This window comes from Colletotrichum higginsianum, chromosome 9, assembly GCF_001672515.1.
Source record: "Colletotrichum higginsianum IMI 349063 chromosome 9, whole genome shotgun sequence".
NCBI classification, from domain to species: Eukaryota; Fungi; Ascomycota; class Sordariomycetes; order Glomerellales; family Glomerellaceae; genus Colletotrichum; species Colletotrichum higginsianum.
This window is the reverse complement of record NC_030961.1, coordinates 2,935,591-2,958,474: the sequence shown is the minus strand read 5'-3', so window position 1 is coordinate 2,958,474 and position 22,884 is coordinate 2,935,591. Positions and strand designations below refer to the sequence as shown.

At 57.1% G+C, this 22,884-nt stretch overlaps 7 protein-coding genes across 7 annotated transcripts; 3 read left to right on the top strand and 4 right to left on the bottom strand.

Moving 5' to 3' along the window:
* Window positions 1-1,020: 1,020 nt before the first annotated feature.
* Window positions 1,021-1,942, bottom strand: CH63R_13095 (uncharacterized protein; the record flags this gene model as incomplete). Its single annotated transcript, XM_018308069.1, has 2 exons — window positions 1,021-1,517; window positions 1,861-1,942. The coding sequence occupies 2 exons, from the start codon at window positions 1,940-1,942 to the stop codon at window positions 1,021-1,023; spliced, it is 579 nt and encodes a 192-aa protein (XP_018152486.1).
* Window positions 1,943-2,716: 774 nt separating this feature from the next.
* On the bottom strand, window positions 2,717-4,666 carry CH63R_13094 (Major facilitator superfamily transporter; the record flags this gene model as incomplete). Its single annotated transcript, XM_018308068.1, has 3 exons — window positions 2,717-2,963; window positions 3,052-3,972; window positions 4,035-4,666. The coding sequence occupies 3 exons, from the start codon at window positions 4,664-4,666 to the stop codon at window positions 2,717-2,719; spliced, it is 1,800 nt and encodes a 599-aa protein (XP_018152485.1).
* A 2,334-nt stretch (window positions 4,667-7,000) lies between these two features.
* Window positions 7,001-8,878, top strand: CH63R_13093 (O-acyltransferase; the record flags this gene model as incomplete). Its single annotated transcript, XM_018308067.1, has 3 exons — window positions 7,001-7,173; window positions 7,294-8,800; window positions 8,852-8,878. The coding sequence occupies 3 exons, from the start codon at window positions 7,001-7,003 to the stop codon at window positions 8,876-8,878; spliced, it is 1,707 nt and encodes a 568-aa protein (XP_018152484.1).
* Window positions 8,879-11,275: 2,397 nt separating this feature from the next.
* Window positions 11,276-12,242, top strand: CH63R_13092 (uncharacterized protein; the record flags this gene model as incomplete). Its single annotated transcript, XM_018308066.1, has 3 exons — window positions 11,276-11,328; window positions 11,412-11,689; window positions 11,764-12,242. The coding sequence occupies 3 exons, from the start codon at window positions 11,276-11,278 to the stop codon at window positions 12,240-12,242; spliced, it is 810 nt and encodes a 269-aa protein (XP_018152483.1).
* A 1,545-nt stretch (window positions 12,243-13,787) lies between these two features.
* CH63R_13091 (Molecular chaperone DnaJ) lies at window positions 13,788-15,656 on the bottom strand (the record flags this gene model as incomplete). Its single annotated transcript, XM_018308065.1, has 1 exon — window positions 13,788-15,656. One exon carries the CDS (start codon window positions 15,654-15,656, stop codon window positions 13,788-13,790), a length of 1,869 nt encoding a protein of 622 aa, XP_018152482.1.
* A 2,687-nt stretch (window positions 15,657-18,343) lies between these two features.
* CH63R_13090 (uncharacterized protein) lies at window positions 18,344-20,167 on the bottom strand (the record flags this gene model as incomplete). Its single annotated transcript, XM_018308064.1, has 4 exons — window positions 18,344-18,572; window positions 18,672-19,227; window positions 19,776-19,813; window positions 20,097-20,167. The coding sequence occupies 4 exons, from the start codon at window positions 20,165-20,167 to the stop codon at window positions 18,344-18,346; spliced, it is 894 nt and encodes a 297-aa protein (XP_018152481.1).
* Window positions 20,168-21,714: 1,547 nt separating this feature from the next.
* On the top strand, window positions 21,715-22,562 carry CH63R_13089 (uncharacterized protein; the record flags this gene model as incomplete). The annotated part of the gene is given in 5 exon segments (XM_018308063.1): window positions 21,715-21,887; window positions 21,971-22,156; window positions 22,164-22,215; window positions 22,252-22,374; window positions 22,380-22,562. Coding segments are annotated over 5 exon segments (717 nt in total).
* Between the last annotated feature and the right edge of the window lie 322 nt (window positions 22,563-22,884).

Genomic DNA, 22,884 nt, shown 5'->3' with positions numbered 1-22,884 from the left:
TGACGTTCATTGTCTATGGAGCGGAACGTCTTCGTTCTTGTTCGCCCCTCGGGCGGGTGTTTTTCTCGGTGTCTGAACGGTGTCTGAACGGAGTGCTCCGTAGGCAACTTGCAGCGACCAACGACGCTGAACAAGGCCGAACCGTCAGGGATCGATGCGACCCCTAGAGAACACAATTCGTATTACTGAATCTGTCGTGCTCTTACGGCGGTAGGCGCGAGATTTCCCGTCCCAATGGGGATAAGTAACGGGTGCCGGCTAATTCTCTCGAGTTTTCGACCCCAATATCCGCTCAGCCAAGGATATACCCCTGTAGGGCTTCTTCCAGGCACGATAACCAGCGGCGGATTCCTTGTCAACCTAAAATGAAGTCGAGAACTTGAGCCGGCAGCGAATTCTCTGCCAGAGCGCATCGTGCAAGGCTTTGCGTTGCAGAGTGTCTGTCTGCGGCGACGGAACAGACGCCGACCAGTGTTTGACGTGGATACCTCGAATGCTTGAAGTTGTGCGTCAGCAAGCATCAGCTTGGGAATCGCCCACGGCTACGGTCTGGGCCCATCTTTAAGGGCACGCAAACCGAGTGGTTCTGGTCCCAGCAATACGAATTCACATTTCGGATGAGAATGATGCCTCCCGGGGCGGTTCAGACGACTCCTTCAACTGCAGATGCAACAATCTGCATCGACGTCCAAACAACTCTCCGGCATGTCGGTGACGTGCCCCTGCTCGGGTCAAATGCGGATATCAGGATGCAAGTGTGACAGCCATCAACCGAAGAGAGACAACCGGTTATCATTTTGAGGATAATCGGATGAGCAGGTTCACGCTGCGGGCTGAAGGAACATGTTGCTCTCTCTCATGTGGGATGATAAGTCGGAAAGTCTCCGGCTGCAAGGCATCTTCCAAATACTTGGATCCAGGTGACCTGACCGATAAGGACCGACAGAGTTCCACCACGATTCCTTTGGGAAGGTAGAACAGGGAGGGTACTTCGGTCAAGTGGCCGTGGGTGCCAAAGACCTATACTAACCGGCCGAACGGTGCGACGGGCACAAGGCGGGCGTACACTTCAGCTTCACCGACGCTGCCGTTGAGGTCGATCGGGTTTGGCATGAGGGTACGGATAGTAAAGTTCATGATGGGATGCTGCTGCTGCCGCTGCGAGTGCGCCCAGGCAATGCGGAACCTGGCTACCATGTCGTCGGGTCTGAAGCAGCAGGCGGCGTCAAACAATGAATGACACGCCTTTTCGTGCTTGGACGCTTGCCAGTGCATGACAACGGGTATGCACGGGGCTTGTCGACATGTGCCGATCGTAGCCTTCGGCCATGGAGTTGGGCACGCGGTCTGGGGCTCTGGTTGATCCCTTGGCTCGGTGCTGGGGGTGGTTTGCCGACGCAGACAACCGCCGTAGCGGTGCGGTGTTGAGGGTTCGCTGACTTCAACGAGGCGAGAGCGAAGGCGGCCATAACGCGTGCTCAGTTGTTGGATATCAGTACGAAAGTTAATTTTTGCTGCTGTGAGCAATGTCGAGATAATGTGTGTTGGGTGGGACGTCACGGGCCAGTATCTTCAGATTGTCGTGGCCATCGATCGCCAGAGCCAGGGCAAGACGGCATTATGCATCGAGATGCTCCTGCACATGAAAACGACTGCAGTCTTTCTTGTCCCTCCGAGTAGTCTCTTCTCATGACGTCGCCCGCACCGAGAAACTACCGGGTCAAAGCGAATCATGACCAGAATCAGTCCGAGAACAAGGTCGGAATACCGCTGTTATCATGCCCGTCATTGGGCGCAAGGCTCTGCAAATCCTGCCCTCGTGCAGAAGCTCTGCGAGGCGCTTCCTTTGTCGAAGCACACAGGCCACAGGGGGTTCGATGGGGTGGAGGGTGGTGTGTTGCCGAATGCCGTACTTGGTCGTGGTGATTCGAGAGCCGGGCATGGCGTAAGCGTCTGGTAAGCATCTCGATGCCGGACTCCAGCCAAGTCTGACCAGGTCGCCGCTTCGTTTGCGGTGCTAGACGCTACGTTCCCTCGATCTATTGGCAGCAAAGGAAGCACAAACCGCCGATGAAGCATGGAGGAAAAGAGTAGATGCTGATGGAAAAAGATACTGGCATGGAATGTTCGGCAATGGTCCATGACAGACGGGCGGGAAGGTGCAATAGAAGACGAGTGTAAGTCTAATTCAGGTGCGACACGTGGTGATAGGGAGGGGAGTTCTTTCTGTCTCCGGCGCATAAGACTGGACCACAGGGTAACCAAGCAGGAGCGCCTGTCACTTCCGTTGGTCCTTCCCCTCCCTCCTTCCCTGGCCTTGTTGAGCCCGTAATATGAATACATACCTTTATATACATATGCCTACCTAGAGGTAGGCATGTAGGTGTGTATCTGCGTATGTGTGTATCGCTCTTGTTCATGGTCTCGTGTTCTGTCTTGCTGCGTGAACAGATCAGGGACATGTTGTTGCGGTACGGTAGGTAGAAACCGCAACGTGAAGTGAAAATGAGGTGAAACTCCAGAACCATAACGCCCCGATTGTGAGGCTACTCCTGAACAGATCCATACACATGTTACAAGCACGCATCGTGAAGACATGTACATCGTCATCAACCACACCCTCTGCAACCTTGCACCTCCTTCCTCGTCATCTCCTCGTGCTGCTTCCCATCCCTTCACACCGGCTAGACCACCTAACCTCTCTAACTCGTCCGCCCTACTTGGAGAAACCGTCACGGATATCGATGAACCGCATGTACCGGTCCTTGGCCCAGCGGCGCGTCCGCTTGCCGAAGACGATCATCGGCAGGCTCAGGCCCATGATGACGAAGCTGAGCACGCCCAGCGCGATGAAGCAGTTCTCCATGCCCGAGTCGATCCAGTAACTCGCCACGAACGTGAAGAGCATGGCGATGGTGTTGTTGATGACGGCAACGCCCACCATGCCCTCGAGGACCATTTCGCTGTAGGTCATTGTCAGCAAACATTCCCTTCCCTTTCTCTCTCTCTCTCTCTCTCTCCATGTAACATCAGAACCGAGAAATAACTCACGGGAAAGAGTCGGCGAGATACGCCAGACTCAGATCGCCGGCACATCCGTACCCGAACCCGATGAAGCCCAGCCCGACATACGGCACCGGCCAGTCCCACCCCCGAGCGCTGCCGATACCGAACAGCCACATGCCCGTCGGAAACACCACAGTGCACAGCGCCATCAGGTACAGCCGGAACTCGGACTCCATGACGCCCTTATTGCGCTTGATCATCCACAGCATGAACCGGTCGCTGCCGTACCCGCCGTACACGCACCCCACCAGGCTGCCGATCAGCGTCGGCAGGTTCATGTTGCCCACGGCCGCCGCCGAGTAGTTCCATGGCGGGCCGTACCACCAGTCCTCCTGCACAGTCAGGTAGAATGTCAGGCAGATGTTCTGTAGGCCCCACTGCAGGCCTGCGTACCACACCGCGGGGAACGTGAAGACGCGGAGCGTGTGCCAGAGCCGGAACAGGTACTGCTTGAAGCCGGTGCCACGAAGGTTCGGCGCCGGCGTGATGATGCGGATGCGGTCCCAGTACGTCTTACGCCGTGAGTACGAGAAGGCCATGCGGTCGCGCGCCGTGCCGGACATCATGGAGCCCTGGTCGGTCCCCGTCGTCTCGGCGAGGTGGCCCTCCTTGCCAATGACTTGGGTGGGACCGGTCGCCGTGCCGCTGTCGGTGGGGTCGTGCCCTTCGATGTCGACCGAGTTCCTGGCCGAGGCCTGCACCGACGTCTTCTCCGACGCTGGCATGGTGTGCACGTCACCGACGGGGTAGCGCTCGCCGTTACCGGTGAGGTAGCGGTCCCGGTTGAACTCGGTCTCCTCAAGGCCGAAGAAGATGACGATGAGGCTGCCGCCGCAGATGAGAGCGCCCACGTAGCCGATCCATCGCCAGCCGAGCCCGCTGGACACGTACGCGCCGATAAGGGGCCTGTAATCGTTCAGCAACCATGAGCATCGACACAGAACGACAACAAGAAGCAGTATACTCACCCGAGGTATGTGCCAATGGCGGTGGCAAAGGTATAAATACCGAGCACACTGCCGGTCTGGTGCTCGAACCAGATGTCTAGCAGAGACAGCTGCACTGTGGCCTCGCCAACCGACTCGGCAGCGCCAACAAAGAGCTGCGACCAAATGACGCCGGCGACGTTCGTGATGCGGGAATACCAGATGAGGCCGCCGATGTTGACGATCATGGATATGAGATAGCCCAAGCGGCGTCCGTATAAATGCACCAGCGGCGAGCTCAGCAGGGTCCAATACCCAATGGCGATGAACAGCACGCCGGCGCCGGTGTTAAAGGCGTCATAGCCGATGCCGTACTCTTCGTTGACACCGTCGGCGCCCGAGCCGGCATTGTTGGAGGTGGCGGCGGTGAGGCCGACGATGTATAGCACCAGGCAAGAGTGCCAGATCTTGCGCGGCAGCGACCATCGCAGAGGGTCGTTGGGCGACTCGGTGGGCTGAGGGACGAGGACGATGTCGCCATGCTTCAGGAGCGAGGCGTCGCCGGGCAGATTGTTGCCATTCTCGTCGTAGAGGCGGCGCGTGCCCGGGATGACTTCAGCTTCTCCGACTGGTGCTGAGTGTTGAGGCCGTGATTCGTTTTGTGGAGCGGCCATCGGCGCGGATCGTGGTTGGTTGTTTATGGGGAGACCTCAACGGTTGCTGCTGCGCACGGGTGTTGTCGGTGTATCGTGAATCGATTCAAGTCTTGTTGGAACTTCTCGTCTTGATGAAGTCGACGCCTCCAGCGTCGTAATTGCTAGCAGGGAAGCATGCCGTTCTTGTGCGATATAGGAAAAAGGAAAAGAAGTGATCCCCTCAGAGTTGCTCGGAAAGATCGAAATCCAAACCAGATACCAGCAGACGGAAAATGAAAGTAAAAAATAAAAATAATCTCTTATCTCTGTGTTCCCGCAAGTTTTGACTGATTGTGATGGGTCCGGCCCGACGGGGGCCAACGTCATATCCTCGAGGGCCAATTAGGATTGATGCCCGAGGGGGGGGCCATCAAAGCATCGCGTACTCCGTAAGGTAGGGGACTAGTACAGTGCAATGTAAGTGCGGCAGCGTTGACTATGGGATTTGTTACCGTTCCATTTCCGATGTGGCATGAACTCGCTCCGCTATTCATTGGAGTTTTAGTCGCATCAGGATATGAGGTATAGAACGTGGCTGGCTGCCTGCACCGACTACCCTGATAAAAGACTATTCCTTCACTTGAGGGTTGACAAACAGCCACTGATGGTGCTCTTGAAGTATATATGAATCGCCAGCGATTGTCCGAGGTCACACTTGGGACGGCAGGTTGTGTTCCTTCCGCGACATTGGACATGGTGAATCCCGGCGCTTGCGCCTTCGCCTCTCCATTATCATTGTAGGAGCCGTCATTGAAGCAGGGCCACGGCATCGTACCCAGTGGCGCAGCCGGCACCCTCGTTCTGAACAGTAATCCGATGCCGGCCTGTTGGTCAAAGAGCACAAGCTTGTCGGTGCCTCGCAGCGGCTACCCGGTCTCAGACCACCACCCGCCGCCCCCCGGCCCCAGCCAGGACGAGGACAGCTTGGTCGGATGGCTTGAAGTTCTCTTTAGACGGCCGCACGTGTGACTTCGAGGCACAGAGTTGAGCGGGACGAGCCTAAAGCCTATTTCGATGACAAGCGACGCCACGGGGTCGGGGCAACAACGACTTGAGACGCCGGGGCCAAAGGTGGCAGGCATGTCAGAGGTCAGCAAGGCGCAGATCATCAACGGTGACTTTTCATCGGGCGATGGCTTTATCCCGGACAGGCGCCGAGTCCGGCCAAGCAGGCAGCGGCGTGGCATGGCATGGCATGGCATGGCATGGCAGAGGGCGGGAATGGCCTCCGAGGGTGGGTGCCCTGCACAGCATCTGCGCTGCACTACAGGTCCATCCAAGGCTTGAAGGGGCATTACCCTCATGATCAATCAATCCATGACGTTCGTGTTGGTGCTGGTGTTAGCAGTGTACGGACAAGTGGTAAAGTAAAGTAACTCTGTTCGAATGGCAATTCCCGGAGCCGAAGAGGCCGGGCGCGGAGGGATTCGAGGATGATTTAAATTGACAGCTGCTATCGGGCGCCGCTTCCCTCCGTCCCTCCGCCCCCTGGTCGAGAGATCGCCGGGCTTCTTGGAAACACTGAAGGCACCTTATTGGTTCAGACCGAGGCCGGTCACCCCCCACTTCGGGCCGTTGGGGTCCACGCATCACGTGGGAAGTGACGTAAAGTCGGACGCGATGCAGGGCAGGAGCTGTGGACGTGGACGTGGACTAGGAGTTCTGGGAAAGTGCAAAGTGTTGACTGGAAGGAAGGTGCATTTGCCGTTTTTGAAGTACAGCAGCTGCCGGCTGGAGGATGTGATTGGGTGCGGCATGACATGGCCGAGGCTGTTCCCAACGGCGCGCGCATTGCATGAGTGGGGTGAGAGGGGAATACAGTACGGATACATGCTGTACAGTAAACGATTAGCAGGTAACGGGCAGGTTACAGGGCCATCTTGAGCTCCTTGCTCCTCGCTCCCGGCTTCAAAACGCGCCCGAGATCCGCCATGCTTCAAACCCTCGTACGAATATCCGTACAGTATTTACCTACGCATCCCAAATACGCGGACTCTACCCGAGAAATGGCGACGACCCCTGGAATGCGACCTTGAATATCCCACCCTCGCTCTCCTCCTTTTTGCGATCCCCAAAGCGTCTCGAACACGTCGACTTTCGCCGCTTGCATCCGCCTTTGCACCTCCAACCCGGCGCCGCGCGGCGATCGCCTCTTGCTATCCTCCACGTTCATCACCACCACCATCACCGAAAGACACCGAAACACCAAATCGTCCTCTACGTCCTCGCCTCGACAAAATACACCCGCCGACCGCTGTACCCTCGTCCCGAGCTCTCGCTATCCCAATCTAAGCTCTCGCGCCCATCCTCATCATGGCGTCGTCGGGGTCTGCCCCCAACGGTGGGGCTCACGACCACGTCCTGCGACCGAGACCGAAGAAGCCGCAACACTCGCAGTTGTCGAGGACCCAGAGCAATACCTCTGTCGGCGAGATGAGCGCCTTGACGCCGCTGTCCGAGACTGGCCAGACAAGCGGCACTACCAGGTATGCCATCTTCCTCACCCGGACCTGACCTTAAGGACCTCTCATCTCTCCTCCTCCTCCCGAAACCACATCTCTCCCACGTTCGCCAGCAACGCCTGCTAACTCCCGATGTCGCCGCAGTGGCCGCTCGACACCCGTCCCCCACGATGCCCTCCCCTCCGTAAAGAGCATGTCCTCGGCGAGGAAGCAAGCCCGTGCCGAACAGCGTCGTCGTATCTTCCCCACCATCGAGTTCGCGAGCCGCGTCTCCCACTTCGACCCCAACTCCGACTACCGTGACTTCCACGGCTTCTTCAACCTCTTTTGGATCGGCCTCGCCATCATGGCCATCACCACCATGCTGCGCAACATTAAGGACACGGGCTCCCCCATGCGGGTCAAGATCTGGACCCTCTTCACGATCAAGATCTGGCACCTGGCCATCGCCGACTTCCTCATGGTCGCCACCACCCTCGTGTCCCTGCCCCTCCATCGTGTGTGGCGCGCCGCCCCGGCTAACGGCGCCTTCACCTGGAAGAACGGCGGCATGGCCGTCCAGAGCATATACCAGGTCCTTTGGCTCGCCTTCTGGATCGCTGTCCCTTTCTTGCTCGATTGGACATGGACTGCCCAGGTCTTCCTGCTCATACACACCATGGTGCTGCTCATGAAGACGCACAGCTGGGCCTTTTACAACGGCCACCTTAGCGAGACGGAGAAGCGTCTGCGCGCCCTCGACAACCCCTCGACCGCCTCCAAGGACCCTGTCTATCTGTACCCCACGCCCGACAACCCCATGGGGACCGTGAGCAGCCCCAAGAACCGCGATTTCAAGGCCAAGGCCGACGTCGCCAGCACCTCGGACGAGGACTCTACCTCGGACGAAATCGACCAGCTGCGTGAGGACCTGGCGCAGGAGCTCACCTCTCCCATGGGCAACATCGCCTACCCCCTCAACCTGACGTGGACAAACTACTTTGACTATCTCCTCTGCCCCACGCTATGTTACGAGCTTGAGTACCCCCGGACCGCCCGCATCGACTGGCAGAACCTCATCTCCAAGATCATCGCCGTCTTTGGCTGCATCTCGCTCCTGACCGTCATCTCGGAAGAGTTCATCCTGCCCATCCTCACCGATGCCTCCGTGCGTCTCAACGCCGTGCCTCCGCCTCCGGTCTCCGAGGCCCTCCTGATCCTCGCCGAGAGCATCTCGTGGCTTCTCTTCCCCTTCATGTTGACGTTCCTGCTTGTCTTTCTCGTCATCTTTGAGTACGCCCTTGGCGCCTTTGCCGAGCTCACCCACTTCGCCGACCGCCACTTCTACTCGGACTGGTGGAACTCGACCGACTGGATGGAGTTCTCGCGTGAGTGGAACATACCCGTCTACAGCTTCCTGCGCCGTCACGTCTACAGCGCCAGCCGGCCCTACATCGGCCGCCTCCCCGCCACCGTCATCACCTTCCTCATCTCTGCCATCGGCCACGAGGTCGTCATGGCCTGCATCACAAAGAAGCTGAGGGGCTACGGCTTCATCTGCCAGATGCTGCAGCTACCCATCGTTGTGCTTCAACGCACCAAGTGGGTGCGCGGCAAGAAGACGCTGAACAACGTGTGCTTCTGGTGTTCCATGATCATGGGCCTGAGTCTGGTAAGTTGGCCTATCTACAGATGAGGTTCGCCACAGCTAATATCGTCTTAGATTTGCGCTCTCTATGTCCTCGTCTAGCGTTTCCCGGTATCTGCATCAGCGTCGTCATCATTCTATTTGCAACCATCTTCCACCAGACATTCTGCATTCTCCTGACGGTCTAGTGCCTACGTCATTTTCCCAAACGTCAAGAGGCACTGACTAGTAAAATATTCCTGTATCATTATCAAACCATTATGTACTATCATCGCATGCATCATCCCGCAGGGGCGGCGTCCCCTATTTTGACCAAATCGACTTCCTGGCGTTTTTTCTAGATAGGTCCTATACCCCCTTATTTATATGCCTGACGTGGCAAGATTTTGACAATGGTCTCACCTCATGACTTTCGAATCGAGTTCCCCTTGACGTTTCGAGCTCTGGAAATCCAAGTAGGTGTCCGCAGTGCCGTACATTCAATCCACTTGGTAGCGGGAATTCTTGTTGATCAGGGCGAAAAACGCCAGATTTCATCATGACATCAGCTTGCCATTCCTGTCATTCCTGCGGAATGAATCAACATACAGACCGCGTCAACGGGGCAATACGACAGTGACCTCGGGTAATGGTTATAGCCAGAGCATCATGTCTGATGGGGATGGAATATATGGTGGACAACGGTCATCACGTTTTTCCTCCCCCTCGGATGACTCTAGAAGCAGGTGGGCTTATTGGTTTATTAGATGGTTCTTTTGCTGTCACATTGAATTCTCTAGTTGAAAGATCAACGGTGTGTTTCCCATGTTGTTTGCGATGGACATTGTCCACCCAGAACCAACTCAGCCGCACCCCGGCTTGATCCCGCTCTCGTCTTGCACTTTGGACCGAGCGGAGTTTGAAATAGCGGGTTGTGTATGGATGCGACTCGTTCCGAAAGAATCCCGAGTATCGAATTGGGTTATTATGGCGAGGAACTGGAAAGGCTAAAGCCGACCGACTAAGAAATACCTATGTTCACGGCTTTGACAGAGGCCGAAGGACATGACAACAATAGAGATCCATGGGCACGGCATTGTTGAGTACAAGTATCCGGCCCAAGTACTTTGGGAGCACTAGTTTTCTCCAGTAGCGGCTACCAGTGAGAAGTACCCGTCCTTGCACAATCACGGATCGTCCCCGAGCAAACCGGGGTCCTCCCACGCATAGGAAGACTTCGGTTTCGCTGATACCCTTATTTGCAACTCCACTCCACGTGCCGTTCATTCTTGTCTTCTACCAACGCAGTCACACTGAGCAACGCGTGAGCGCAAAATCGAATACGTGAGCCGCCAACGTCAAGGGGGAGAGGGTCAGAGTCAGGCACGGCTTCTCATCCTTCTGGCTTGTGACGGACGGCTTGGGTGGGTGACTTCCCGGCCAGACTGGTGAGCAGCTTGCTCTGACGTGTTATAGGTTGGTATCTATTCATCCTGGAAACTATTTCTGACTGCCTGATGGTATCAAGTGAACCGTCGACTAAGATGTCACTCATGCAACGATATAGCCAGTTCCAGGTCCAATAGTTGACCACATGGAGTCTACGCATGTGTAAAAATCGGTATTGCAGATGCATTTTCCATTGTTCACAAACCCTTGGGGGCCCTTCTTGGTAGTTGGAAGATATCCAAACACGAGCTGGAACGTGGTGTGTTTTCATGTAGCTGGTTCAGCATCACCAAATGATAGGCAATAAGCCCCAGCTAGAGCGAAGGCGTCATCCCCATCGTGCTGCTCTCAGTTGCCATGAGCCGTATACAGATACAGCATCGCAGCCTGGTCTTCGCGGTGGCTTTTCGCTCCCGGACGAGTCGCAACGGGGGGATTGAGTCCGCGTGACCTCCCTGGCGACTGGGACAAATAAGCAAAAGGCCGGTTTTGGCGTATTGCAGCCGCCACTTTTCTTATCAGAACTGCGAAAAACAGGTTTCGTTTACCCTCCACCACCCTCTCTTTCTCTCTCTGTCGGAGGGCCTAAAGACAGGTCTGGGTTGAAATCCCCATGCGATGTAATTATGGTCAGAACCAAGCCTTCCGGTTGTGTTTTTACACATTTCCTTTTGGTCGACTCTTGCTTCGCAGCTGACATGTGAAGCGAACAGCCTTTCGTCGCGGGTGCGGCGAGGGGGTATCGTGATAAAGGCAACCAGCCCAGCACATCACCGTCGGGCGCGGGCTGAAGACCACCCTTGGCAGCCTGCGTGGCGTAGTCCCCGACGCCAATAGATCCCTCTCACTCTCGCCGTGGTGGTCTCCCTCACCTGCGGGTACATCATCCGGCGTGTAAGATAAAAAGACTTGCACAAAGCCCACGTCCACCACGACAATCTGCGACGTCGTGGTATTGCACCCTCTCGTGGAGCCGTGACGATTTGAGCTACCCGAAATCCGATTTATCTTGTTGCTAGCCCCTTGAAAGAAAGGACTTGTCCGCATCTGCTCCCCCTCCGACCCAACGAGATGGCCGTCGCGGAGGAGACGCCGGCTGCAGTCCGCGTGACGGAAGATGAGATGTGAGAGATCTTCTTCTTCTTCTTTTCCTTATCCTTCTAAAGTGAACAGAGCTGGACTAAACATAGACGCGCGCCATTCGCAGTGCCAAACCCGACGACAGACCCGGGGCCGCAGCGGAGCAGGCCGACATCACGCGCCCGATCGGAGCCCAACCGTGCAGCACAAAGACCGGAGACGTGGTCCTCCGCGTCGAAGAAGACGGGGACGATGTAGCGCCGAAGCTGCAGCGTGACGACGGCGCCCCTGACGAAGACGACGACGGTCCCCCGCGACGACGGTCCACCGCCGGGTCCGGGACGAACTGGCTGCTGCTCCTCGCCAGCTTCCTGTCTTCGTACTCCATGTACACCTTCCAGGAGGGTATATACCATCCCGTCCACACTTATCCCACCCACCCCTTCCAGACCGCATTCCCGTTCCCTAACCTCGCACAGGCATCCCGGAAGAAGACATGATCCCCCTAGACCACCTCCTCAAGCGCGTCATCGGCCCCCTCTGGGACCCCTCCCCGGCCGTCCTCGCCCTCGTCGTCATCGTCCTCGCCGCGAGCACATCCGCCGTCGTCTACAGGCAGGGCATGTCGTGGGTGACGACGCTGGGGCTCGGCAGCGCCTTCAGCCACTTCCCCGTGGGCGTGTGGCGCGAGGGCTGGCGCGAGACGGCGCTGCGCGACGCGCCGATGAGGCTGATGATACCGCCGCTGCTACTGCAGCTTGTCAGGGCCGTCGAGGCGCGGACCGGGTGGGATATCACGAGGGAGCGGTCGATCCGCGAGGGACGGGAGGAGAGGAGGGCAGAGGAGAGCGGGGATCGCGAGGCGCTTGAGATGAGGGAGGGCGACGGCAGCGGTGGTGACGGTGTTGGCGGGCTGTTGGATCAGGATAGACGCCGTGAAGGATATGGTGCGTGTTAGATGCCGGTTCTAGGGAAGGACCCGGCCTCGGCCTGGCTTTGTGAACCGATTCCTAGTTTCGCGGCTGCGCCTTGGAGGGACAACGTACACGGCCAGGGACTCCTGAGTACTGCCAGTCCACGGGAGCCAAGCACGCGCGAAGCGTCTGATTATGAATGACTGCCTCGTGAAGCTGAGCGAGTAGCTCATGTGTGAAGCCGCAACACCGTCCCGCGTTCACCTCGTATAAACACCCGAAGCCGGAGATCTCTCGATCCGCGAAACCCCTCCCCACCTTCTTCCCTGTGTTACGCCCCGAGTCCTGAGGGAAGTACCATGCGCCACTGCACTCAGCCAAGAGGTTTCTCTGTTCAACCCTGGAGCCAGGCTGAGTTCGCGGTATCGGACCCTCCGTTCAGGTCAGCCCCTGACAGTCATATCGGCATCGCATCATCGGGGTCGAAAGCAGACCATGTCATGAACAAGTCTATTTCGACATGTCCAACTACGAAGAAGAAGAGACCTCCGTGTGAGCATCCTTATCCTCATCCTCACATGAGCCCTTCAAATCATCAAACCAGTCATCCCTCGCGGATATCGAATCAGGGATATTCGACGCCGGGTGATGGCCGGTGTGACGGTTATCTTCCCTCGTGTGTCCCATGATCATGATATCCACGTCTCCTGTCCCCGCTTTCTGAAAACGCCATGCAGCGAATAGCGAACGACTGGAACTTGATTTGCCTGACGGCCATGGAATGGGAATAAATCATGTCTCGAGTTTCGTTAAGAGGTATGTTAAAAAAAAAAAAAAGAGAGACCCAGATAGATGCGTTGAAAGAAAATCCCCGAAAACATAGGGACAAAAAGGACGTTGTCGCCATCCCAATGCATGCCAATGTATGTGTGTATCGTCAAGACTCCAGCGTACAACAACTTCTGTGAGAAAACCCCGGGACGTCCCAAAATAAAACGTCCCCAAATGCTTAGGCTCGCCGTCGGGTGAGGGAGCGATCGAGCTTGGCCGGACCGGGTGGAAAGGGGAGATGTCCTTTCATCTCTCGGGGAGGCCTCCCGCCACGAGGGCGCATGACCTCGCAGCTCGATGAAAGTCGCCTCCGCCTCAGCCTCAGCCTTGAACCAATCCAGCGCATCCCATCCCTCCCAGGCAGCCGCCTAGCACGTCTCGCTCCATAAATGCCAATCAGTAGCCGTCCCAAGTGACCGGCTTTCCAGTCCCTCGCATGCCCTTCCAGCCCCCCCCCCCCCCCCCCCCCCCAAAAAAAAAATTTGGTGTCAAATAACACAGATCGGTTTACTCGTTACTGTATGGTAGTTTTCTTGCGTCTTTATATCGTTCCCCATCATATCAGCATCGGACCAAAGAAGGAAAACTGAGATGGAGAACATTGAAAAGATGATCTAGTCAAAGATTCGAATCGCCTCCCCTGCCGTGGAGGAGGTTGGGCATCGATGCGTTCCAGCAAAACGATACGTTCCCCCTCCTCGAGGGCACACCAATATAGGAGCATGGCCCATTCGTCCGAGAAGGCCAGACTACGCCCGCTAAGCATACCCTACGTTGTACTCGTCGCGGTATCCGTGGGGGAGGTCGGAGTACTGCACGGGTTCGTATCTCGCCGTCTTGACCTTGGAGAAGTAGGCAGAGTTCGTGTAGCTCGCTTCCCTGGACGGCATGGAAGGGCGTTCGTAGTAGGCGGTCTTGCTGTGCTTCCTGGAGGAGGGCGAGGACTCCTCGTGATACATCGGAGGGTAGACGGATTCGGCCAAGATCGGGACGGTACGGCCTCCACTGACCGAGTACCGAGTTCGCTGGCCGTAATCCGCAGGCACCGGCTCGGGAGAGTGAGTCCTGTGCCGGTGACTCCTGTGGGGACGACGGTCGTCGTCGGATTCCGAGTCTTCGCTCAGGATCTGCGGCTGCATCCTTGAACGGCCGCGACCGCTGCTCCGCAGTTCTGGGTCGGCGGGGACGTGGGAGAAAGTCTGCGCCCTGATGATGCCGGGCGGCGGGCGGCTGAAGGAACCGTCGTTGAAGGTGGCCGACCTGAGAGGGGCCTTGGGCGGCGAGGTGGATATGGGCGATGAAGCTGATGAGACAAACTGGGGCATTTGACGACTGCTGGGTGAAGCATCGACGACGTTGGGCGACGGCGGCACGGCCATGGGCGGCTCTTTGGTCGGCGATGACTTCTTATGGCTCGACTTTTCGCGCGTCTTGGTCTCGGACGAGCGACGCGACTTGGACCTGCGACTCGAATCCTCCTCGGCGGGGATGGGAGGCGGAGGTACGACGTAGGGCGCCGCGGCCGGCGGCGTCGGCACCGGGGGCGCATAGCGCACGTCGTGTGTTTGGGAGCGGTTCAGGCCCGGGTGAGGGTTAACGGCGCCGGTCTTGCGGGACTGGTCCATGTAAGTGGCAGCAAAGAGCATAGCTCCTGTCATCTTGGTCTTGTGGTCGGGCGGCGGAAGCGGTACGGGCGGCACGGGCAGGTCGTCCCGGAGAGGAACACCGTCTCGCGGGATCGAGCGGGAACGCTTATCTTCCTTCTTCTCCTTGGTAGTGCTGCTGCTGCTCGATTTCTTCTTGTCGGACTTGGCGATGTATGTCGGTTCGTCGTCAAACGACTCCATGTAGACCGGCTGCTTGTGTCTCCGCGATTTTTCTTCGGCATCGCGTCTGCGCTCTTTCTCGCGCTCCTTATCCGCCTTTTCCTGACGCTTGCGTTCTTGTCGTCGGGCCTCCTTTTCTTCCGCGGCGCGCTTGGCGGCCCTCTCTGCGACCTTCTTGTCCGCCTGTCGTTCCTTTTCTCTTTCCCTTTCCCGGCGGTCTGCGGCGCGTGCGAGCTCCTCGCGCTCCCTATCCCTGTCTTCCCTGCGCCGGCGTTCCCGCTCGCGGTCTCTAATGTCGTCGTCTTGTCGGTCCCTGGATGGCTTCTCGTAGCTGGTGGCCCGGCGGGCGCGCGGCTCCTCAAATATGGAATTTGATCGGCTGTGGATCTCCTCATCCCATGACCGGGAGTTGTATTGGGAGTACATCTTGGTACCGGGTGACGGGCGGTACGTCGTCTTGGTGAATGTATCGGGTCGGGGTTCGGCAGTGCGCACCTCATATGTCCTGGGAGCGCGAGGTGCAGACGTGTTGGCTGACATGCCCTTGGCCATCTCCTTGCGGAGCTCGGCCAGCTTGACGTTGTCATCGTACTTGGCCCGCTCGTTCTCATCACTCAACAGCTCGTACGCCTGCTGGACTTTTTGAAACTCGTCCTGCTTCTGGGCCTTGAGCGTCGGGTCCTGGACCTTGTCGGGGTGACACTTGAGGATGAGCTTCCGGTGGGCGCTTCGGATTTCGGATAGCTGGGCATCTTTGGAGACGCCTAAGGTCTTGTACGGGTCGGGTGGCAACGAAGACATTGCGAACTTGGCGTCTGTTGGCGATGTGTTGTTGTGGGCTCGGGGGCTTCGGGGGCTTGTGAATCCAGTTCGGCGGTGGTCAATGGGGAAGAGTCGAGCAACTGATCAAACGGAGGACTGTTGTGACAGTGATGAGACTAAGAGTGCTTGCAAGAAGTTTGCTCGTCGTCCGGGGCCGAGTGGATCTCTAGGCGAACGGCGAGGCTACAGGTGCATTGAGGCGGTGGTGATTAGGCACTCGAGGCTGAGCAAAACCGTGCTGTGGTCGCGGCAGGCTGACGCGAAGGTGGGCGTTGAGATTCGGGGTGGCGGTGCCCAGCGGTGGGATATGACAATTCGTATGAGCGAGAGAGAAAGAGAGAGTGTGTGGTGCGTGTATGTGTGTGCAAAGGATCCGAGGGATGGAATGCAGGAAGGGAGTGGAAGGTTAAAGAAGTATGGGCGGTAGGTAGTACGAGTCGATGGATCAAAGGTAGTAAGTTGGAATGTATGTAGACTGAAGCGAAGGCGCGCAAAGTGATGTACTGTGGGAGACGGGAGGCAAGTGAAGAGGAAGAGAAGAATGAGGATGAGGATGAGGATAGATAGGTACCCGATGTGAATGTGAGATGGGCAAGGGTATTGTGTAGAGTGGTGAATTGAGGGTGAGGGTGATTTGAGTGAATGAGTGAGTGGGAGGGAGGAGGCGAAAAGGCAAAGAGGCAAGAGAGGCAGATGCAGATGGCAAAAGAGGGAGAGCGAGACAGGCTGGATCCGTGGTCCGTAGGGCGGAAGAGGAGCGCGGACGGGACGGGCGACGACGATCGTGGGTCGTGGCCTTCTGTCTCTGGGCAGGCGATTCTAGTCGAGGTGCAGTGCAGCAGCAGAAAAGCAGCCAGCTTCCCAGTGTGCAAGTGGAGTTGGTTTCGTGGGATGTTCGCAAGTTGCGTTGGACGGGCAGCTCAAGCGATGAGAGAGAGGGGGGGAGGATCGGAGTTGATGAGGATCCAGGAAACCGGGGGGCCGGAGGACGGACGAGGATCAGGACGACGACTGAGTGCCGTTGATTCGATGGATGATGGAGGGTGACTTTAAGCCTTGTCACTTTTTCGGGGGCGCTGCAGAGGTTGTAGTGTGAGTATGTACTTTGTGTTCCTGGTTTGCTGTATGAGTGGGTATGGGCGAGAGTGAGTGAGTGAGAGCAGTGAGTGAGTGAGTGAACATAAGGTGGTGTTCCCCCCAAGGCCCAGGTCCCGAGTGGATTGCGGTGTTGTGGACTGTGGATTGTGGATGGGCTGTCAGTCGAGGAGCGTGTGGCTTAAGTGGAACACCAAGAAATAGTGGGACAAGGAGCTTAAGGAGTCGCCAAGTACCAATGTATCTAAGTACACAAGTACTCATGTACTTGCCGGTGTATCAAGGTACCTACCTACGTAGGTACCAAGTGCTGCTGACCAAGACGGATGGATGGCCAGACTGGTCGGGATGTGACGATGCAATCTGGTCCCGGCTCTTGTCCAGGTTTGAGTGCACAAGGCGTCTTCCTCTTCCTCGCTTGTACACCGTTCCGTGTCCTGTAGGCCTGTGGGTGTTCGCGCTTGTGTTTCTTCCAGGCTGTGTTGCGTGCTGCGTGCTGCGGACGCGTGAACGAATGTATTCTCAGCCGGAGAGGACGTGAGCGCCGGGAACTAACCAAGCCCTGGATGTGCAACTGGGAAGCTGGGAGCTGGGTGCTGGGTGCTGGGTGCACAGGACCGACGATGAGGTCACGGGCTTTTCGGGGAAAAGAGGGGCGGAGAGTCCTTTTTTTTCCTTCTTTTTGGCTGTGGTCTGGGCCGCCTGGGCCGTTGCTGGTTGGACGGATGGACAGGGTCTGTAGCGGGGCGACATCTGAACAAGCCACTTAGAAACGGCGGACGGGGACTAGCGCAAACCGGGGTGTGGATCAGCCTCAGTTTTTTATTCCCTCTCCCACCGTCCGTATTGATCCGCGAAACGGATCGGCAGGGAAGTACCTTCCGTTTAAAGATTGCTTACCGACAAAACAGATGTACGGTACGTACCCTGGCTATCACTGGGCTGGCTGACAGTTACAGATACCACCAGTCGAGTTGACGAGTCACTCTGGTGATGTGGATGGCGACCGATTGGAGGATCCCAACTGCCAGTCTTTCTACTTTGAGACTTTGATTTGTTTGTGTGTGTGTGCATGTGTGGTCAACCGTTGGCTATTGCGGGCAGAGTGTGCGATTGCACAGACAAAGCAAAAACGAAAGCCTGTTGATAGCTGATGGGTCTTCTCCGACGGTGCTCAGGCGGTACAGACGGGAGCGATGAGGGGGCTTGTAACCAGGTGAGACGGCTCTGGCCTTGGCTGATGATGATGCCGTTGCTTCGATGGTTGGGATAAGGCCCAGAAGAATCCCACGGCTGTCCAGGGCTGTTCTTCCGAGAGGAGGGGGGGCGGGGGTTGGTGGGCGCGATGTGCGGCGTATCCAGCGGGTAAGATGTTCGTTGTAGTCGTAGATTGGTGACCTTTTCGTCACTCTTCTTACTGTAAGAGTGCTGGCGCTAATGTCTCCAGTTGGACACTTGAATCTCAGACACTGTCTGTTCTTCTTTTGTGTCTCCCACGGGCCGCACTCTGAGTCTTTTCGGCATGGCCTCTTATTCTTAAACCTCGTGTCGTGGATCAACTCGGGAGCCCGTCAACCGCGGACACCGTCGCACCCACCCGTGCCGCCGTTGTCGTGGCTATCTGCGCAACCATCGCTCAAGTCCGTCCCGCTGGCGTCAACGGCGCACTCGTCTGTGCCCTTCTCTGTGCTTCCACAGACTCGGGGGGGCAAAGGCCGCTCCTTTCTGTTCGACCCGCGTTGCCCGTGTCCCAAAAGGGCAGAACACATACGGCGGCTTTGCGGTGGCTTGCTGCACCTCCTGGTAAGGGTACAGTGGCAGCTGGAGGCGGGCTGATTAGACAGCGAATGACAGAACCCCCAGCGGAGCTGAGGTAAGATGCGCAACTCCCTGACGTACGTGAGGACCCCTGGGACTCTGTCCGCGTCTGGGGTGGTCTGGGGAGGGGATGCGTGCTTGTGAAGACTACTCCGTAGAGACCCGTCGTTGTCGGGGAGACATCGTCGTGGCACTTGGACAAGCACGTTGAGCTGGGTGTCGGAGACTCTGGAGAGAGAAAGCCTGGAAAGGTCGAGGGGCGAGGCGGGGAACGCTTCAGGCGATGAGCGACAGGGACGACACATGGACTTCCGCCGTAAAAGGCAGATCGCGCGCGGCGGCCGCGGATACGGTGAAGGGGGATAAGGATGGAGGGCGACAATGTACCTCGCCCTGCTTGTTGCGGTGTCGATAGTACGAATACAGGTTGGCTGTGCTTGCCAAGTGCCGTGCCCTACCAGGGGTGTCTTCACCAAGCCCCAAAGGCGAACGGGGCCATCGGGGATCTGAAGGAGCAATGACTGGGCCGTACGGATACAGATGGGGGTCATCAAAGCGATCAAGACCATCTGCACTTCGTACAGGAGACGACGAAGCTGGCGACGAGGCCTTTGGATGCTGCGCCCGGCAAGAGGAGCTGGATGGAGTATTCGTTACCGGGGCGAGGGTGACGACGGATGAATCAACCTGAATCATTCCCGTCTTTTCAGGGTCTCCCGGACACAGCGGGGGGATTTCTGCAGAGAGAGTCAAGAAATTTCTTCTTCGCGGAGGGGCGAAAAGGGTTTCGCCATCGTCTCTGTCTCGCTGTTTCTGTCTCTGTCTTTGTCTCTGTTTGTGTCTCTTGCCGTCGGTTCCATGCCACCGAGTGCAATGCAATGCTGTGTGGTCGTATCCAGGATGTCTTTCGTACTTTGAATCAAGCCAGTGAAAAACAAGATAGAACACACCAAAAGCCTGTCATTCCCGGTCGATGGGAATCCCATTGATGAATTGGCATTCTACGATGTACAGCGGGAACGCTTGTTCGCCTCGTCGGTTGGGCAGCGGCGACACCAGCACTGGGGAGAAGGAGAGGGATAGCTGATGGGATGTGGCCGAGGGCAATTGGTGGTAGATGGTGGCTTGTACGTAAAGTCGTGGGTACTTTGACCCGCGAGAGGGAGGGGGGCGACTGCCACGTACCGGCTACAAGGACAGGCCCATCTGCTCTGCCGTTTGCTCTGAAACGTTCATCCGTTTCTGCAAGTAGCACCCCAGGCTGGTCGTACAACGGTTTTCCCTGCCGTTTCCCGAGGGGACAGCCAGCAGGTATCTATCTGACTACCCAGGTACCTAGGGAGGTAGTTGGTCACCAACCTAAGTAAGCACCTAGGGAAGCACCTAGGGCTTTCGCAGACAGCTGAACAGCGTTCGAGCACGCTAAGCCATCCTCTGCCCGAGTCTAAATGGCCTTGGACGATAGTGTAATCCATCGTCGGCGAACAGCTGGCAGCGAAATCCTACTTTCGTTCTCGGCGAGGGCGACGACCAGGTCGGATGAGGTCGGAATCGAGAGGCCGTGTTGAATCAGACATTGTCTGACCCTGTCGCGTCTGTCATGCTCTTGTCACCATTAGCTGAGGATAGACAAACATGATTTCAAACGCATGCATCAGCTGTTGCTGAGGTAATGCCCAGACCCATCAGGGCTTTCGAGTCTCCCGCATTCCACTCGATGACATTGTCGTTGACACCTTGACACTTGCTAATCCACTGGCAAATGCGGCCGCTTGCACGCACGGGGGGAGGGAGGGACATGATTTTGGCGGTGAAGACACAACGAGAATGCTGCTTGACGACCGTTGATCGCGGAAGTGGGTCTCCTTTCAAGCTCTGGCCACGCCACCTCTCAAGGTAGGTAGGTACCTTCTAGGAGGTAAAGGAGGTACACATGTACTTTCTGCTTAGGTAAAGATGGGGTTTTCCACTCTGAGAAACCTCCTACCTAGTCAGCACAACACAGCACAGCACTGCACAGTAGACTTCAGTGGCCGCAGCTGTCTGAACTGTCAGTCACCCACCCGTCTGACCAACAACCAACATGGGACCGTCTCGCCGCCGCTAGCCCAACCACCCCCGCCAGCTCACCCCCCCTACTCACTGACACGAACGACACGCCAACCCAACCCGTCTTGTTCATCGATGGCATTTCTGTCCAAAATCTCTTTCAATTGGTGCCTTTTCGATGCCCAATCTGTCGCGCCTCTAAAATGAAGCAAGAACACCACGGAGTCGACAGATGCGTGCCCGCTGGAGCCCAACGGCAATCAATGCTACGATGATATGGCAGCTAGTATCACATATGACCAGTGACAACAGGTATGGGCCGGTGTCTGCGGCCTGGTCTGGCCTTCTCTCCATGATATCAGACCTGCCGTCGACAGCCAAAGAGACGCCGCCAGCAAAGTCATGGGTGCGCCGTGGTCCGCGTCGATATGCCATACGAGGCTAGCACAACTTGGACTGTGTTAGTCGTCGTCGACGATTATTTGGCCCTTTCCGCCGGGAACGCGCACAAGGATTGATAGCCATCAGAGACGAGGACGTCCTGGGAGGGAGGGAGGGAGGGGGGACAAGGAGCAAGCAAACACGCAGGCGACGACACATGGCCCTCGTCACCTCACGCCGGGGAGGGTGCCAAGAGCCAACGGCGGCGGCATTCCACTGGCTGCCCATGCTTTTTTAGCTGCAGGACCCAGGAAAGACACGGCGAGAGGAGAGGATAAGGGAGTAAACTTGTCCAGCCGCCGGTCATCCGTCGTTTGTTTGGCCTGGCTCCCGCCCCCATCAACTCGGGACAACGTCATTTAGGCCAAACAGAGAGAGATGGCACCTAGCAGTCTGAGCGAGCGTCGAGTATCGCTCCATCTCGCAAGACCTTCACACCCTTTTGCTCGGTCTCGGCCATGTCTCAAGAGGAACTTGCCTCGGAGACTGGGAGGGACCTCTTCACAGGCTTTTTTTTTCTTCAATTTTTTTCCATTTTGCCGAATCCACAACTCCCATCCATTGCTGCGTCTGCCCTGCGTCTCTCGTCGACTGGTGGCAGCTTGCAGCCATCCAACTTACTCGCTAGGTCCAGATGCCACTGGTTAGCGGCCAATGGAGGCCGCCAGCTTTTGGTGGAATCTTTCTTGCCTTAGACTGTGTGGAGCCGACTGCTGCTTGCTTGTCGCTGGGAAGCATTGTTCGCTACCATCGCCGGCAAACCTGCAAGGGCTCCGAATTCGCCCTCTATACTAGTAGGTCGAGTAAGTAAGCGCCCCCCTTCCCCTCCGGTCCTGGGACGGCGGGTCTCTCAGGGTCACTATCGGCCACTGACGGCGAACACCGCAAAGAGCGTGCATGACACCACCCACCGTCCTCAGTCCCAGACAGGCCTATCGCACCCTCCATCACACAATATCACCACCCATCCGACTTCCAGGACCATTCGATTCGACCCTCGGGGGACATGTGCCTCGCACCATCGCATCCCACGCCTTCTTTCTCGTGATGGGTCCGTCGTCACTACACGAGGTCGCGTGTCAGCGACCGCCTGGCCGATCGGAAACAGGAACAAACCTTCATCCTCACAGCCCAAGTACCAGCACGAGAACAGAAGCGCACCCCTTTCTAGTATGTCTCAGGAAGATTCACCCTCCAACGAACATGTGCAAAAACCGGCACGAACTCCTTCATCCCTCTGTCTTTCCACGTGAAATACGTCTCTCACTTGCAGCATGCTGAAAAGGTGGCCCGCGTCAGTCCTCTATTGGATCAGAGAAGCAGGACGTGAAAAGACAAGACCGCCTCCCGCGCCAACAAATCAGACGAAACATGACAGGCATTCTCAGCCAGTCAGACAGAGGCTCCCCCAGCTGCGACCAAGACACAGCGAGTAGGAACTCGTCTACGGGAGATTTTTCTCGGCCAGATGCCGCATCATGAGGTGCATCACAGTGCTCGAATCATGTTTTCCGATATGCCAGTTTAGGTCCAACCAAGTAGCGTACGGATAGGGTACCTTGCCTTGGACGCCTCTGAGGGGGTTATTCCGCGACCACAAGGGGGCCTTGGAGGGGCTCTTCTGTCTCTTACCCCTCAGCAGTATCATCGACAGCTTGACATCGCCTGTCCTTACTGGCCCTTGGCGGCCGGCCGGTGGTAAAGGGGTTTCACGTTTTAGCGGTCAGCACCGTCTGGGCCAATGGTTTGAGAGGAACCGAATCGGACCCCCCCCCCCCCCCGTCTCGTCTTGTCTCGTGCGCAG